The sequence below is a fragment of the Dermochelys coriacea genome, chromosome 1 (assembly GCF_009764565.3).
Source record: "Dermochelys coriacea isolate rDerCor1 chromosome 1, rDerCor1.pri.v4, whole genome shotgun sequence".
NCBI lineage: Eukaryota > Metazoa > Chordata > Testudines > Dermochelyidae > Dermochelys > Dermochelys coriacea.
Window position 1 is genome coordinate 227,157,468 of NC_050068.2, and position 18,579 is coordinate 227,176,046.

Below are 18,579 nucleotides of genomic sequence, written 5' to 3' on the forward strand. Positions count from 1 at the left end.
TACGAAAGCTTATGCTCAAATAAATTTGTTAGTCTCTAAGGTGCCACAAGTACTCCTTTTCTTTTTGCAGATACAGACTAACTAGGTTGCTACTCTGAAACATATTGAATACATTACACTATTTTAATTTAAACCAACACGTATAGAATCCTTTGTTAGGTTTATCTTTCATTTCTTATGTTTGTCTCTCCTGCAAATTGATTCAACATACTAGTGCAAAAGTCGTTGGGCCAGATCCTCAGATGGTATAGGTCAGTTTAGTTCCATTAAATGGAGATATGCAGGTTTACATCAGCTGAGGATTTATCTTTTAAACTTTTAAAATCATGTAGTAGACACATATGTCATGGCAAAAGCCAAACGATGAATGTCCCTGTGCAAGAAACTGGTCTTCAGTTGTCTAGTTACCTTATCTGTGTGGGCAGACTGTCTGACAATTGCCAAGTACACGATTTCTTGCACCCTCCTCAGAAGCATCTAGCACTGGCAACTACTGATAACAGAATACTGGATCAGATGGACCACTGGTCCATCTTATTCCCTTGTAACTAAGGTGACTGTGGCATAAAGGCCCCAGGCATAAATCCAAGGATTTATTGAAAATCTAGGTAAAATTATCCTTCCAATGACTCACCGATAGTAAAAAAAAATTCAACCTTAACACTCTAAGGATCAAATTCAGATCAGTCATAAACAGGTCTAATCCACTGAAGTCAATGGATGGAAACTGATTTCACCAATTCTGAATCTAGTTTTATGTGATACTAATATAAAATTGTTCATACATTCATAACACTGAAGGTTATATACTCTAATGTCTATAGTTAGGCCCCTACCAATTTAACGGCTGTGAAAAATGCGTCATGGACCATGAAATAAGCTCTTCCCCGTGAAATCCCATGTCCCCTTATTCCTAGGAGTGCCCCACCAAAGGGAGCTCTTAGCTCCAGCTGGGCTGGGGAGGGACAAAGACTTGTCCATCTCCTGCACAGATGCTCGGGGGCGGGGGGGGGAAGGAGGGAAGCGGGAGTGACCAGATCCACCTCGGGTGCCTCCCCCTGCTGCAGGACACTCTAGGACTGGGCAATCCGATCTTCCCTGTGCTGCTGGGAGCACCCCAGCAAAAGGGGCTCCTAGCTCCAGCTGGGGAGGGACAGGACAGGAGGGTGGTAATCCCATAACCCCCTACAACAGGTTTGCAACCTCCCTTCCCACAATCCCTTTTTGGGTTGGGACCCTCAGTGTTACAACACTGTGAAATTTACCAAGTTTCAAATCTTGTAGCTGTGAATTTGACCATACTGAAACATGAATTTGGTAGGGACCTACCTATAGTACATCTGAGGCTTTCAAAGGACTACAAACATAATTTAGCCTCATTGTACCTCTGTAAGTTAGTGAAGTCCCTCACCCCGCAAAAAACAAAAACGAACTGGAAGAGACAGACATATAATGGGTCTGATTCTCAGTTGTCAGTATCTTGTGTAGTTATTTACAGCAGTGTTGCTACCTTTCTGATTTGGTAGTGTCTTATGTCCACCTTCCACTTGCTCTGCACTAATGTAAATGACTACTTAAGGCGCAGGGCAGTAAGGAATCCAGCCCTACAGACATAAAGGTATGTTTACCATAGGGCAAGGCTCCAGCAGCTCCCCACTACCTCACCCCTGTTGTACAGCCTTTCACTGACACGAGTAGATACACACCGCAGTGTTGGCACTGCCTGCTTGTCACTGTGGCGTATAGCTACATACACCTAACATGCCACCGCAAGTAGTGTGAGTAGTGTAAATGTAGCCTAACAGGTCCGGCCCACAACATTTTGGCACCTGAGGCAGGGAAGCTCAAATGACACTCCCATGCCCCCTCGGTTGGGCCAAAACTTTGAAACTCTGGGTCCTAATGGCGACCCCCCCCCCACAGTCTGGCACCTGAGGCAGTCGCCTCAGTTCGCCTCATGGTAAGGCCAGCCCTGCAGTCTAAATATGTACCCACACAGGGTCTGATTCAGTTTCCATTAAAGAAAGCTGAAGTTTTGTCCTTGGTTTCAAGGGAAGCAGGATGGGCTACCTATGTAAGAACTGCAGAGGCAATCGTCTAACCCTGGAAATGTTGAGTGAGAGGCTGTCTAAATTGGAGTGCCTTCTAAATGTGATGCATCCGATGAAGTGAGCTGTAGCTCACGAAAGCTTATGCTCTAATAAATTTGTTAGTCTCTAAGGTGCCACAAGTACTCCTTTTCTTTTTACAGATACAGCCTAACACAGCTGCTACTCTGAAACCTGTCATTATTCTAAGTGTGAGTCCACCCAGCATGACTCCGTGCTTCCCTGTCTATTAATGCGGATAAAGACACTCACCTTTGTAAAAAGAAAAGGAGTACCGGTGGCACCTTAGAGACAAACAAATTTTCCACTCTATACGGCTAAATTCAGTGCCTTGCATAATGACAGGTTTCAGAGTAGCAGCCGTGTTAGTCTGTATTCGCAAAAAGAAAAGGAGTACCGGTGGCACCTTAGAGACTAACTACTCTGAAACCTGTGATTATGCAAGGCACTGAATTTAGCCGTATAGAGTGGAAAATTTGTTAGTCTCTAAGGTGCCACCGGTACTCCTTTTCTTTTTGCGAATACAGACTAACACGGCTGCTACTCTGTCACCTTTGTAAAGTACTTTGAGGCCCCAGGGCAAACCCCCCCCCCCCCGTCACGCCTGGGTTCGGGTATTTCTGTTCCCTGGAAACCACGTTTCTAGGTACTTGTGGCCCCGCCTTTGAGTCCCGATGTACGATCATTCATTTAATCGATCCCCCTAGAAGTCGGCACCCCACAGTCCCGCCGGGGAGTTTGGGTCAGTCCGCCTGCCCGCCCCTAGAGTGCACCACGAGGCTGCAGCCCCCACCGCGCTCCCCTGGAAGGCGCATCCCGCTTACCCCGACGGTCCTGACTCGGGCGTCGAAGATGCGGCTCTGCCTGTGCAGCTCGCCCCGCCGCCTCCGCTCCAGAGCAGCCGCCTCGGCCAGGTCCCGCTGCAGGCCCAGCTTGCGCATGGTGCCCGCGGGGGGCGAGGTCCCACCCAGGCCGAACAACGACGATCTCCCGGAGCCCTTCTTCCAGACCCCGGCGCCGAGCACCAACCTGCGCCGGGCCGCCGCCGCCGCCGCCGGGCGACGTCAACAGAGCAGGTTGCTACGGAAACGAGCCTGCTCCCCCCGCAATTTCCGCGGTCGAGTCCCTCTCCCCTTTGGCTCCTCCTCCCTGGTCCCGCGCCCCTCAGAAATCTCGCGAGACAAGCCCTCCTTTCCCGCGGGAACTAGCACGAGGCGGCTTCGCCTCAGGGTCTTGCGCTGCGGGGTCCCGCTTTTGTGAAGCCGCAGGTTGCCTGAGGGAGGCGCGCGCGGCGCGGAAGCTGCGCGTGACACCTGCCCACCCCCTGCGCGCGCGGGCGCGCGCGCACACACACGTGAACCAACTACTAAGGGTGGGGGGGAGTTTCAGACATTAACGGCCGCCGCCCCCTCGGGGGTCCCGGCTCGCCCCGCCCTGCGGGGATGGGTTACCTGAAGCTGCTGCTGCTGGAGAACTTCAAGTCATGGCGTGGGCGGCAGAGCATCGGCCCCTTCATGAAATTCAACTGCATCATTGGGCCCAACGGATCAGGTAGGGGAGGCCAGGCCACAGCCCACTAGGCTCTGGGGCTTTGCCGGGCTGGGCCCAGCCTGAGGACAGGACAGCTACCCCACCCTGGGATAGTGACTCCCCTCCTGGCCAGACCCCAGAGGAGTGGTGGCTGCAGCTGCCCTGATCCCACTGGCAAAATGCCAGTTACCCTGCTGGAACCGCAGCATCGCAAACCCCCGTGTGGACACAGCGCTTGGGGGTCTGAAGCCAGGGATGGGCTAAAGAGGCCCAGCCCTAGTGTCTGTTCAGCTGGTTTTAGCGACCTAGCCTGAGCTCTGCAAGCTGGAGTTCATCACACTGGGTTCACACTTCCTGTCGCTTGCTGTGTAGACATCCATAAAGCAGGCCTTGCCTGGCTGCGTTGTGGTGTCAGGCAACCCAGGGTGCGTCCCCTCCAGGAAAAAAAAAAGGCCAAAAAAAAAAGGGCCTTGTCTTCACTGATGACAGGTGTGTGTTTATCTCAGGGTGACTAATACGTGCAGGCTGTCCTGCTGTCAAATTCTAGTGCAGGCAAGGCTTTACCAGCCCCTAGACTAAGTTGTGGGGTCAATCCGGGCTTGGAGTGCTGATCTTGCCCTGCTATCTCAGGGCAAACACAACAAGGGCCTTGTCTCCACTGGGGGTTTTACTGCAAGATAATTAACGATTGTGCTCCATAGTCTCATTGGGGGAAAACAAAACAAAACCTTTCAAAGCAGTGAAGATAAAGCCTAACCTCAGCCTGAACTCTACCACTTTTTCTGCTCAAAACAAAAAAACTTACTTACAGTGGTGCAAATTTCTCTATTATTAATAGTAGACAGTGCAATGTAGACACGGCCTTATAAACCCTCTCCAGTTGGTGCTGTCGGGAATCACAGCACGGACCAAGCCCTGATAGCTGGATCTGTTCTTGTTTTGATCACATTTGGAGCAAGTTTAACTTAAGTGACAGTAAAAACATGGGCATGCATTGTTTTGCATCACCTACCACAGCTCAACCAATGGGAGATTTTTTTTCATGGACTTGTGTAGAAAAAGCAGTAGACGCTACAACAGTCTTATCCAAGGAGGGAGAGAGTTGTCCAGTGGTTACTGCAGGGGCTTAGGATTTGGGACATTTGGGTTCAGTTTCCAGCTCTGCCGTTGACTTAGTTGGCTCTTGATTAAGTAACTTCACCCCTTTTTGCTTTTAGTTTCCACATTTAAGCTGTCTGAGAAATGCAAAGTAGTATTGGTTAATATTTTTCATTGCTTTAATTTAATTTTTGTGTTAGTGGATCACTCAACCCTGCTCCCCACTGTTTCCAATGTTTAAAATATTGAATTAAGTTTTTCAGATTCTCATCCAGTTAAATCAGCATAAATTACATGAATCAGTAGCCAGAAGAAACTCTGATACTGTGTAATCCCCAACATTCAGTTCAAGAATATTCTTATTTTTTCCCCCTTTTCAGCTATTTTGGGCCAGAGGGCAAGAGAGAGGAAGATACAGTGTAATGGTGAAGTAGTGATTCTGGGAGACCAGAAAAATGAGGTGCTATCATGAGTGACAGATAAGAGAAAGGGTGAGGGGAAAAAAGTTTTGGTGGAAAGATAATGTGCTAAGTATTATAAATATTAGCAGAAAAATTATTCATAATAGTGTAAGGAAATATGAAAAAGACATTATTTGGAATTCAAGAATCTGTAAGAAAGAGTTCTAAATGCATTATGGAATATTTCGGTAACGTTGTCAATGACCGTAGTATGTACTGAGCAACTGATATTGTCAGGCAAACTGAAGTAAAGGGGAGAAATTAGACATGCTTAGATAAAGGGTGTATAGACCTGGATGTGTCATAAACTAAGTATGGAATTCAGTGGTGAAACACTTTATAATAATCTGTTGCAGACATTGATACTAGCTATTGGTTAAAAGAAAAGGAGTACTTGTGGCATCTTAGAGACTAACAAATTTATTAGAGCATAAGGTTTCGTGAGCTACAGCTCACTTCACGAAAGCTTATGCTCAAATAAATTTATTAGTCTCTAAGGTGCCACAAGTACTCCTTTTCTTTTTGCGAATACAGACTAACACGGCTGCTACTCTGAAACCTAGCTATTGGTTATAAATTCAAATTTCAAACATGTAAACCTCTTCTAAAATTTTATTTTAAATAGGTGTTTCTTAAATGCATACATAGGTTCTGGAAGACAACAAAACTGAAATAGAAATAAAAGATTAAAAATAAGTAGTCGGCTAAGTATGTTCATACCTATCTAACTCTAAAATTAAAAGTTAATGTTTTTGCTCATTTTAAAGGAAAATCAAACATAATGGATGCCCTTAGTTTTGTAATGGGTGAAAGAACAGCTAATTTAAGAGTGAAAAGTGTTCGAGAACTTATTCATGGAGCACATGTTGGAAAGCCATTTTCTTCTACTGCAAGTGTGAAAATAGTGTACTGTGAAGAGAATGGAGAAGAGAAAACATTTTCAAGAATCATTCGAGGTAAGTACACCTCTACCCGGATATAACACGAATTCGGATATAATGCGGTAAAGCAGCGCTCTGCACGGTGGGGTTGCGCGCTCCGGCAGATGAGCGGCATGTTAAAGGTGCCGGGCTGAGGGATTGGATAAGGGGCAGAGGGGCTGAGGGGTGTCGGGGAGCAGGGGGGTTGGATGGTTCAGAGGTTCTAGGGGCAGGGCAGTCAGGGGATGGGGAATGGGGGGGTTGGGTAGAGCGTGGGAGTCCAAGGGGGCCTGTCAGGGGGCGGGCATGTGGATAGGGGTCGGGGCAGTCAGGAGATGGGGAGCAGGTGGGTTGGGTGGGTCCTGGGGGTGATTAGGGATGGGGGGGTTTCTGGAGGGGACGGTCAGGGGACAAGGAGTAGGGGGGCTTAGATAGTGAGTGGGCTCTTGGGAGGGGTAGTTAGGGGGTCTTTGGAGGGGGTAGTCAGGGGACAAGGAGCGGGGGGGTTGGATGGGTCGGGGGTTCTGAGGAGTCAGTCAGGGGGCAGGAAGTGACTGTTAATAACAGAAATGCTTGAGGCCAAAGCAAGTTTGATATAATGCAGTTTCACCTATAATGCGGTAAGATTTTTTTTTTTTTTTTTTTTTTGGCTCCCGAGGACCACATTATATCAGGGTAGAGGTGTAGTAGGTTTTGCTTCAAATATTTTCTGTGCTTGATACAGAAAACTTGCAGTGGAATATTTATTTTTAAATCTTAATTATATAATAGTCTGATAGTACAACATGGGCTAATGAATCCTTTGGAATTAAGCCAATTTTTAAAGTACTTTTCATGATAGCCTGGTGCTGTAATTATAAGGATGAAAACAGTAACCAAGTAGAAGAGTTAATCAGATGCTAAACAAAATACATGTTATGTTCCCACCTTCTCCCCCCCCCCCCCCGCAATGATTGCCCAACTGTGGCTCTGAGAGTTTACCAAAGGAAGTGAGTTCCATGGGGAAGTCCTCTGTGAAAGCCATGTTATGGACACAAGCCCAGATTCTCTATGCTATTTAGACTCCTAACTTCCATTATGACAGGTGCCACAAGTACTTCTTTTCTTTTTGCTAACTTCCATTGAAATCAATGGGAGTTAGGTGCCTAGATACCTTTGAGAATCTGGGCCACGGTTTCCAACACTGGAAGCACTCTCAAGCCCAATCCTAATTACTTTTAGGTGAGGTATAGGACTAGTAGCTGTATCCAGTGGTCACTGAGCATTCCAGTCGTTAAAGGTTAACACCTCGAATTCCACATAGAAAAGAAAAGGAAGCCAGTGCAGAGACCTGAGCAAAGGAGATGCAACTGCCCCACGCCACTCAGGAGGAGAGCAGCTGTGTTCTGCTCTAGCTCCAGTGCCCGGGTGGACTTCAGGGGTAGTCCTCAGTATGTTATGGTAGTAAAGACTGGTAGTAACAGGTGTGGCTAATGCTGTAATGTCCATATTTGAAAATAATGGTTGTATTCTGGAGATCATAGAAATGTAGAGCTAGAAGGGACCTTGAGAGTTCATCTAGTCCACCCTCCATTTTGAAGCAGGGTTACCTAGACCATGTTTAAGCTGTTCTTAAAAGCCTCCTATGATGACGATTCCACAATTTTCCTTGGTAATCTGTTCCAATACTTTGTTAGTCTGATAGTTAAAGTCTTTCGTAATATCCAATGTAAGCTTCCTTGCTATAGATTAAGATGACTACTAGTTGTCCTCTCTTCAGTGGACATGGGCAGTTGATTACTGTTCTCTTTAGAACAGCCCTTAAAATATTTGGAGACTGTTATCCTGTCCCCCTTCAGTTGTCTTTTAAGACTAAACATGTCCAGTATTTTTAACCCTTTCCTCATAGTTCAGGTTTTCTAAAGTGTTGATCATTTTTTTTATTCTTCTCTGAGCTCTCTCCAGTTTGTCCATATCTTCCCTTAAGTAAAACTGGACACAGTACTCCAGCTGAGGCCCTCACCAATTCTGAGTAGACTGGAACAGTTACCTCCCATGTCTTATGTACAACACTCCTGTTAATACCCCACCGAATGATATTAGCTTTTTTTGCAAGTGCATCACGTTATTGACTCTCATTTATTCTATAAATCTATATACCACTATAATCCCTTTTCAGCAGTAGTACTACCCCCATTTTTGTAGGGTACATTTAATTTTTTTTCCTTCCTAAATTAAGTATTTTGAACTTGTCGGTATTGAATTTCATCTTCTTGGTTTCAGACTAATACTCTGATTTGTCATAGTCACTTTGAATTCTAATCCTGTCCTCCAAAGTGCTTTCAACCCTTCCCAACTTAGTGTCATCAACAGATTTTATAAGCATGCTGTCCACTTCATTAATCCAAGTAATGAATAAAAATATTGACTATTACCAGACCAGACCCCTGCAGGACTCCGTTAGATCCAACCTCCGAGTTTGATAGTGAACCAATGATACTCTTTGAGTATGGTTTTTCAACCAGTTGTGCATCCATTTTATAGCAATTTCATACAGACCACTTTATCCTAGCATGCTTATGAGAGTGTCAAGTGGGACAGTGTCAAAAACTTTATTGAAATCAAGATATCATGTTTACTGCTTCCTCCCCTCCTATCCACTTGGTTAGTAACTCAAAGATAATCTCTAATGGTTCTGAGATTGCTTCAGCCAGTTCTTTAAGTACCCTAGAGTGAACTTTGTCATGCCCTAACAACTTGAATACATCTAATTTAGCTAAATATTTAATCTGTTCTTTCCCTGTTCTGGCTTGCATTCCTTCCATTTTGTTGTTTAATTGTGTTAAGCATCCAATGACAATTAACCTTTTTAGTATAGATTGAAGTAAAACAGGCATTAACCTCTTCCATCATGGTGTAGTCAGTTAGTAGCTCTCCTTCCCCGCTAAGTAGTGGACCGACACTTTCCTGTGTGTATATATAGCACTTCTTACTGCCTTTAATGTGCTTTGCTAGTTATAAGTCATTTTGTGCTGCAGCCTCTCTCATTTTGTACCTACATGCTTGTACTAGTCTTCTGTACTCATTCTTAGCAATTTGTTCATGTTTCCACTTTTTGTGGGATTCCTTTTTGATTTTCAGGTCATTTAAGAGCTCCTGATGCAGCTCAATTGGCCTCTTATTGTTCTTCCTATCTTTCTTTCCCATTGGGATAGTTTGCTGTTGTGCCTTTTAATATTATCTCCTTGAGAAGCTGCCAGCTCTCCTGAACTCCTTTTTCCACTTATCTTTTCTTCCCATGGAACCTCACCTACCAGTTCTCCAAGTTTGTTAAAGTCTGCTTTTTTGAAGTTTTTTTTTTTCCTCCTTATTCTGCTGCCCTCAATTTTTCCTTTCTTTCAAATCATAAAATATATCATTTTATGATTACTGTCAGTTCTCTTGCACTTTTGGATTTGCAACCAATTCCTTCTTGTTAGTCAGTATCAAGCCAAAAATGACTGCTGTTCTCCACTACCTTCGGAAACAAAAAGTTCTCCACAACACATTCCAAGAACTTATTGGACATTTTGTGTTTTGTCATATTACTTTTCCACCAGATATCTGGGTAGTTAAAATCCATCATTATTACGCACAGGTCTTAGGTTTTGGATATTTCTGTTCTAGAAATTTGTCATAGAAATGCCTCATCCACTACTTCCTCCTGATTCGGTTGTCTATAGCAGACCCTCTACCCTCATGTCAACCTTGTTTTCCCCCTCCCTCCCCCGTCTTATCTTCACCCAGAGACTTTCACATGGTTTGTCACTCACCTCCTTCTGGACCTCAGAAGAAGTGTAGACGTTCTTGATTTACAAAAAGGGGAACAGGTGAACAGATTAAATAAAGTGTCAAATGCACAACATAAATTAATATTCAAATATTTGTTTACATGATACTTAAATTTTGTTATTTCTTCCTTTATTAGGAAGTTGTTCTGAGTTTCTTTTCAATGATAAAGCTGTTAGCCGATCTGTTTACACAGCAGAGCTTGAAAAAATAGGCATAATTGTCAAAGCAAGGAACTGCATGGTTTTTCAGGTAAGCATTTAAGGAACTTGGTAACCTCCCAAAGCTTGAGTGCAGATTAGGAGTTCTGTAGAGGTAACATGCTTGGTCCATGGGACTAGAGAGTTAATGCTGCTCCCTCGTCAGCCAAACAGGTAATTAGTCCCGCACGAATAGAAGTCTTGTCCTAGCCTAAGAAGTCTAGGTCATAAAATGGGAATTGCAAGGTTTTTGTTTGTGTTGGGCAATAGAGGATGTGGAAGGGAGGTAGGGGGAAGCATTATTCGTCATGGGAAACCCATGAATTTCTGTGTTTCAATTTATAGGTTGTAAAAGGTCTTCATGTTCTGGATTTAAAAAAAAACAAAAAACCTAAAATTGGCTAACTACCTTATTTCCTGAGCCAAAATAATTCTTGTCTCAACTTATAATACTCATAAATATTGTGGATGGAAAAATCTTGTTAGGACATCTAGTTCCTCTTTTTGACAAGTACGGTTTTTCTTTAAATATATTTTCCGAAGTTCTTTGTCCTGTCTAGTTTGTATTAATCTTCTTAAAGTGTGAATTTACTGCTTTTGAAAGGTGCCATTGTGATGCCTTCTGGTGTACCCAGGGTTGTCAAGCCTCTGGATACCACCTGTCCTTAAACAGGAAGAAGCCTTATCTGTGCCTGCTAGGGGTCAGTGCCCCAACTCTATCAGCCATGAACAATGCAAGAACTCCTCTCTAGAGCTCGCAAGCCCCACTGTTTCTCTGCAGATTGGCGATAGGCATGATCCAATTCTCAAACCCTCCAAGCATCTCCCTGGAGTGTCCAGGCCCAGTCCACTGGGTGCTCACAGTATTCACATGTTTGCTGCTTCTAAAGAAACAGGGCAGTCCCGCTTAGCAGTTCTACCTCAGATTACCACTCCTCTTAACACACAGCACTTATTCTTGACTTCACTGTAAATAAGGTTAACAAACCATAGAGATTCTAATAATAGCAGGTAGAAGTATTGGAAACAAATTATTACATTTATACAACAAAATCAAAAGACACTTTCTAGAGTAGAGGCTTAATTATAAGACATGAGTATCTTGTTGAGTATTGCTCATTGAAAATCCTTGCAGCGTTTTACAACCAGGTGACACTCCTTTCATGAGACAGCTGTGCTGTAAGCTTGCCTCCTGGATGAAGGATCCTGTGTGTTTCCTTGTATCCCCAGATATACCCTAACAGTCCTTTGTCTTTAGTAGTAAGCAGGCAATCCCCTTCAGTTTCTTTCATCCTGTGAATTTTCTGTAGATTTCACAGTCACTTCTTTTGCCTGTGGCTCAGTATGCAAAAAGGCATACATTATGAGGCATACAATACACAAATGACCAGACTAGGAGACAGGTGTCTGCTGCCTTCTGTCCAAAAAGAACATTTCTGAGGTATGTCACCTCCTGGTTACTTGCCTTAACTCCAAGATCTTAAGAACACAATTTTTAGTATAAAAACATAACTCCTTAAATATTATCTGTACACATATTTTGCAGTGAGTATGATAACCAGTGGGCTACTGGCTCTTGGTAGAGAACTTACATGCCATGCTTCAGTGAACTATTATGCATATATCCAACCCAGGGGATCCCTGTAAAACCCTGTGCACTCTGCCAGTTGGTACCAAGAGGTCCCTGGATCACAGCCACTTATTTGACATCACTAGAGACCAAAGTCTTTTATTTATGGAGAAGGTGCCTCACAATATCACCTTCCCCACATTGGCCTATTAATGAGCCCAAATACTCCTTTGAAGAATCACTTCCAAGGTGAAACTTCGTTTTTCTTATCTGGTCAGTTCTTGGCCTGTCTGAGACTACCAGTAAGGATGCTAATGGTGATAGTGTGTTTTTTGGTTTTTGGTTTTTTTTGAGTTGGAGGTGTATATCCACTGGGAAATAGAGTAAAATCACATAGACTATGGAACCATCTGTGAGTACTCTTTTTGGTAATTAGGGAACTATGGTGGATTTGAATTGGTGACAAGCAGATGAAAGACTATATCCCATTGTTCATAATATCAGTTATTGAGTTCTCCAATCTGTTTAGTTTAACCAGATGTTAAATTAACCCCAAAACAATTTTTAAAAAAGCATATGATCTTAAAATAACTGAAACTTACTTTCAGTGTTGATAATGGGATTTGAGTTCTTAGTCCTAATCTGCCTCACAAGTCTGTTAAAATATTGTATTTGGCAGATAAGTATTTTTAGTTTCATATTCCTTCTAATTAGATATCTAAAAATCTCTTCTGCTAATTTAGCTTTCCTTTAAATGTAGATAATACATATCAAAATAGTAATCATAGTTACAGAATAAATATATACAGTACTTAATTTTCAAGCTCTACTAACTTGTCTGTTTAAAAAAATTATGAAAATATGGAAGGAACTGAATCTACATCATGTAAACTCTCTCAGAAAATTTTCATTTGAAAAACTTCTCTGACTGGTTGGGTCACAGAAATCCCCTTGGGTCTGCCATCTGATGTGCTGATACTACCTCTGAGCCTGTTTTTCCTGTCATCTTGGGACTTCAGAACCCTGCCTTGTTGAGCCAGACATGCTAGTCTGCTACAAACACAGACCCAAGTCAAAACCATGTCCCACACAAGCTGCAGACTTAACTGAAAACCACTTAAGAAGTGCTCCTGTCTCTAGCACGCAGAAACCCAGTTTCCAATGGGATCTAAACCACAAATAAATCTGTTTTACTCTGTATAAAGCTTATACAGGGTAAACTCATAAGTTGTTTGCCCTCTATAAGACTGATAGAGGGAAATGCACAGCTATTTGCTCCCCCAGGAATTAATTACTTGCTCTGGGTCAATTAATAAGCAAAAAGTGATTTTATTAAATATAAAAAGTAGGATTTAAGTGGTTCCAAGTAATAACAGACAGAACAAAGTAAATTACCAAGCAAAATAAAACAGAAACATGCAAGTCTAAGCCTAATACAGTAGGAAACTAAATGCAGGCAAATCTCACCCTCCGAGATGTTCCAACAAGCTTCTTTGACAGACTAGACTCCTTCCTAGTCTGGGTTCAGCAATCACTCACACCCCCATAGTTACTGTCCTTTGTTCCAGTTTCTTTCAGGCATCTCTATGGGGTGGAGAGGCTATCTTTTGAGCCAGCTGAAGATAAAATGGAGGGGTTTCCAGGGCCTTTTATATTCTCTCTTGGGCAACATCACAGCCACAAGATGCAGTCTTTAGCCATCTGGGCAAGTCACATATCTATGAATAATTGAGCTTTTTGCAGTCTGACACCATTGTTACATGTTAGTTTCCTCACACCTTCTTGTCAACTGTCTAAATGGGCCATCTTGATTATCACTACAAAAGTTTTTTTCTCCTGCTGCTAATAGCTCATCTTACTTAATTAGCCTCTTGCAGTTTGTATGGCAACTTCCACCTTGTCTGTCTATCTGTCTATCTAATCTTCTTACTATATGTTCCATTCTATGCATCCGATGAAGTGGGCTGTAGCCCACGAAAGCTTATGCTCTAATGAATGTTAGTCTCTAAGGTGCCACAAGTACTCCTGTTCTTTTTGCGGATACAGACTAACATGGCTGCTACTCTGAAACATGTTAGTTTGAACATTCCCAGGAAAGCTCAGATGTGGATTGATGTCTCCCAAAGTCCATTGTTAGTTAAGTGTTCCTTGATTGGGCACTTACTGAGAATAGTCCCTTCTCAAGAAGCTGACCAAATGCTTCACTGAGGCTACTTAAAATCAAACACATACATAGCCAATATTCATAACTTCAGATACAAAGATGATTCACACATACAGACAGCATAATTATAACTTGCAAACTACAACCTTTACATAGACACCCCAGTTGACCTCCTCTGTATAAGAACTGGTGCAACCATAGGATCCTGGTTACAACAATGATCTATACGTTCACAGTTTACGTCAATATCATCACAGCTTCCTCCAGTCCCATAACCTAATGGGTATTGGGATAAATATCACGTAATGCTGCACTTTGTATTAGTGATAACACTTCCTGACTGGAGCCCTTGTTTCCCAAGTTTTAATCTTTAGTACAGAAAATTTTTTGGATTAATTATGTAAATTCTTGAATAGTGAGGTTTGTATTGTAATTTCTGATTTTTGCTGCCAGTACTACATGATTCCACAACTTTTTTGTTTTTTCTCATTTGGGGTGTCAGTGTCCAGTTTAGGTTCAGTGGACTTTCAAGCCTCTCTGATTGGGAGGCTGTTGAAGCTAGTGAAATATCATTTAAGTGATATCTTGATTTTAAGAGAGTGAATAACACAATATTGCCTGCAAGTTCAGATTCCCTCTTTGTACAGTACAGTAATCTGCAGTGCTATGATTCTCAGTGCTACATCTTTGAAACTCTGTTCTAGGGAGCAGTAGAGTCAATTGCAATGAAGAAGCCCAAGGAAAGAACTCAGCTTTTTGAACAAATTAGTAATTCATGGGAGTTTGCTGAGGAATATGACAGAAAGAAGAAGAAAATGCAACAGGCAGAGGGGGATGCGCAGTTTAATTATAACAAGAAAAAACATGTGGCAGTAGAACGCAAGCATGCAAAGTTAGAGAAAGAGGAGGTAATGCAAAAAATAACATAAAAGGAGGTTTTCATATATAAGAAAACATACGGCGTGGTGGTTGATCCTGCAAACTCTGTTAGCATAGTGTGAGTTTATAGTCTCAGAACCTTAGTAAAAGTACATAGAGCTTGGTCAAGCACTTCTAATACATTTTACAATAAATAAATTTTCCTTGTTTTCTGTGGAAAGTGGTGGTTCTTCAAGAAGTGTTTTTCAGTCAGTGTTTTTCCACATAATGTGGTTGGTTAATTTGTATAAACTGAAATACTTAACAAAAAAAAAATCAGCAAGGAACACACTAAGTTTTCCTGTGGGACAGGATGAATAGTTAAGTGTCTTCTGCCCATATACATCAGTAGTATGTCATTTCTGTACTTCTGCCCTTTTTATACAGTCACTATGTGATGCAGTAGTGGCACTTACTGGGCAGAATGTTTTAAAAATGGAAGAATAAACTTTACATCCAAAAATACTTGATCTCAGAAGGCCCAATCCTCCAACTTGCTGCCCAGTCATAGTGAGCTTTGTTCCAGAGGTGTGAAACTTATTGAAACCAAGCTAAATGTCTACATTCTTCCTTTCACTGGAGTGTTCAGTGACCCTGTATTGTGAAGTTTGTTGCCTGAGTGCACGCATGAGAGGGGGAAAAAAAGCAGTTATGACTTACTATTGGGTGGAATTCATAATATTCAACAGGAAATGGAGTTGAATATAGTAGTTTCTAAGTATACAAGGTGCAGTGGTCATAAGTATGTTTTAATGAAATAAATGACTTATTCTGCAGGGCTAGCAATTCTTATAGTAACTACTGCATTATATATGGCTGAGGTGTTCGGTGCACTTTTCTGGAATCATAGTCACCAGTACTTTACTCATTTTACTCTGGACCTGAGATTAAGACTGCTAGTGATTAAAAATCCTTTTTTAAACCGCAAATAAAAATTTGCTATTTGTAGGCAGAGCGTTACCAGATGCTGCTTGAAGAGTTGAAAGAAAACAGGATACAGCTGCAACTTTTCCGACTTTATCACAACGAGAAAAAAATTGACTTTTTGAACAATAAATTGGGTGCAAAGAACATGGATGTGAATACCAAGAAAGACTCCCTTTCTTCTGCTGAAGACACATTTAAAGCTAAGAAAAAAGTGCTTGGAATATTAAATAGAGACCAACAACACATGGAAAAAGAAATGAAGTAAGTTTTCCTATGATAGGACTGAACTGAGATTTTGAGAGTTAGTCTGCATTCTAAGTTATTCTTCAATGTGTATTTCCTGATCAAGAGAGTGGGTGAAATTCTGACCCCACTGAAGTCAATTGGAGATTTCTAAAATAGTAATCACCATGTTACAGAATAATATATATAATACTTAATTTTCAGCCACTTTATTTGTCACTATTCTCAATAAAACATTTTACCTGTTCACTACAACATTGTAGGTGTGGTATAGCATTGTACTTCATATTTAAACCTGCTTTCAGTTATATGTATCAAAATATGACCTTTGGACTGAAACATATCATACGTGGTCCCCACCTAAAAGGTGATTTTAAAAAAAATTTTTTTTTATTCTTATTCATTTCTTGGTTTTCCTGAAACAGAACGTTGACAAAAATGCATCTTTTCCCCTCCCTCCCCCCTAAAGAACCCTAGAAGCGTCATTGAATCAGAAAAGGCCCCAGTATATTAAAGCAAAGGAGAACACTTCTCACCAAATCAAGAAAGTAGATATGGCTAAGAAATCTTTAAAAGATAATGAGAAACACCTTGCTAAACAAGAGCAAAACATAAAAGAATTGGACACTGAGCTGACTGATGTTGAGAGAAGTTGGAGAGCATATGAAAGGAAGGTTGAAGAGGAGATGTTACAGAGAAGAGCAGATGTTGAGCTGGAAGCAAGTCAAGTGAGTTGTTGTGGGGAGTTGCAGGGGGGAGGGGAAGTACTAGACTGAGTAAAATCCTGGCTCTGTTAAAACTAATGGGAGTTTGCCATTGACTTCATTGGGACCATGATTTCACCCATTGTTTTAAAAGAGTGGTTACAGCCCATCTGCTACAGATAAGATCAGTTCACAGTTCTGATAGAAAGTTGTTTCAGGAAGACATCACTGCATAATTTTCCAGTTCACATTGAGAAAATTATTTCTGCAACCATTAGAGCTAAAAAGTCTTTTTTTAAAAAAAACTTTTTTTGTATTATACATTAAATTCCGCAGAACACGATTGGTAAGTTTCCTTCCTATTGTCCCTGTAGTTTGGGGCAACCCTATAAATTATGCCCAGGGTTGACATATCTTTTCACTAATGTGGAGGAGTTCCGACTCCTCATTAGTGAAAAGATTTGTCAATCTTAGGCATAATTTATCGGGTTGCCCCAAAATTAAACCCTTCTGTATACCTTTACAAATTTTTCTCCTTGGAGGCTTCCCACATTGTATCAAAATAACTGTTATTTTTAAGAATAATTCCTTGACTTTTGGGCTACTCAGCATCTAGATGATGTCTTGGTCCTCTCCTTTTTTCAGAAATGTTTATGGAAGCTTTAGTTTGCCTAATGACTTATTTAAAACACAACTTGAAACTTTATTCTCCTGTTTTTCTTGCCTACAGTCTAGTTTAGAGTTTTCTTTCATGGCATCTGATTGCCAATACTTGGCTCCATAACTGGATAGTAATTCACAATCTGTAGTTTTAATAAGGCTGTTAATTTGCTAGTCAAGCACATAATATAGTGAAAATTTCCCTTTATGTTTAAGGGCGGGAGTAATATTTGAATCTGTTTGTACAGCTGGATCAGTATAAAGAGCTAAAAGAACTAACGAGAAAGAAAGTAGCGACATTGACCCAGCAACTAGAAAAACTGCAGTGGGAACAAAAAGCGGATCTAGAAAGGATGACACTTGATGAGAGGAAGCAAAAAGAAATTGAGGTATATATACTGAGATGGAATTTAATTTTATTGGGGGAAAAGAAACCCTGTCTCTTTTTGTCTAATATTTGTCCTTCCCTGCCATTATAAATTGCACTGAATACATTCTTTACCAAAAAACGATGAAGTGAGCTGTAGCTCACGAAAGCTTATGCTCTAATAAATTTGTTAGTCTCTAAGGTGCCACGGGTACTCCTTTTCTTTTTTCAACAACCTTGATACAGTGCATATGTTTGTGCTTCTCTTCTGACAGACCTACTGCCACATGGCTGGCTCTTTGTCCTTCAAAAATTACTTCACATATCTCTTCTAGGACGTGGCTTCGTGAAAGCTGCTTACAATATAAACATTCAGATCTGCAATTAAGAGAGTCAGATACACACTGTCCTCAGGTCCTTCTTACCATGATTACTGTAGTGTTGGGACTCTGCAGTATCAACAGTGTGTCTTGTCAACTCTTTCCTTTTTCCGTTGTAGTTAGCTTTCCACCTGGAGAATGTTGTGGCTGATTTTTCTGTTCTTGGGATCAGGACAATTTTTTGGTTTCCTACCTGCTTTTGGAATTCAGTTCCAGGGTGTGGATTTTATTCCAACTGCATAGACACAAAAGTGAGCATTTCTGGTTCCTTGTACCATTGACTTATGGTAGGTCAGAACAAGTGTCATGTGACAATAAAATACTTGCATCGCACCAGAGCGCTTGCTGTTTTCTCTCTTTGGAAGAAGGTTAGTTTCCTGCTCAGGGTTCATTCTGTGTGACCTTTTATACCTGGAGGCAGAAAGAACAGAGTCCAAGTTAAAGGCTTGCCTTTCCCTGGAAACGTTGCTGCAATTGGGATTTGAGGTGGGGTTTTTTTTTTTCCCAATTCCCTGTGCAAAT

At 41.7% G+C, this 18,579-nt stretch overlaps 2 protein-coding genes across 11 annotated transcripts in view; one reads left to right on the top strand and one right to left on the bottom strand.

Moving 5' to 3' along the window:
* The window catches only part of RIBC2 (RIB43A domain with coiled-coils 2), a 30,448-nt gene extending 27,118 nt beyond the window's left edge, over positions 1-3,330 (bottom strand). For 2 of the 3 annotated variants that reach the window (XM_038375999.2, XM_038375989.2), the window contains exon 1: positions 2,933-3,330. In XM_038375999.2, coding sequence (XP_038231927.1) covers positions 2,933-3,049 — 117 coding nt within the window. In that variant the 5' untranslated portion in view covers positions 3,050-3,330. The remainder of the gene's footprint in view (positions 1-2,932) is intronic. The other variant, XM_043515325.1, reaches the window with a different exon arrangement.
* Positions 3,331-3,332: 2 nt separating this feature from the next.
* SMC1B (structural maintenance of chromosomes 1B) overlaps positions 3,333-18,579 on the top strand; it is a 62,230-nt gene continuing 46,983 nt past the window's right edge. For 2 of the 8 annotated variants that reach the window (XM_038375907.2, XM_043515274.1), the window contains exons 1-7: positions 3,334-3,659; positions 5,965-6,153; positions 10,064-10,176; positions 14,563-14,766; positions 15,726-15,964; positions 16,416-16,674; positions 17,559-17,699. In XM_038375907.2, the coding sequence (XP_038231835.1) occupies positions 3,551-3,659; positions 5,965-6,153; positions 10,064-10,176; positions 14,563-14,766; positions 15,726-15,964; positions 16,416-16,674; positions 17,559-17,699 (1,254 nt within the window). In that variant the 5' untranslated portion in view covers positions 3,334-3,550. Of the gene's footprint in view, positions 3,660-5,964; positions 6,154-10,063; positions 10,177-14,562; positions 14,767-15,725; positions 15,965-16,415; positions 16,675-17,558; positions 17,700-18,579 lie in introns of those variants that run through there. The other 6 variants (XM_038375936.2, XM_043515301.1, XM_038375926.2 and 3 more) reach the window with 5 other exon arrangements.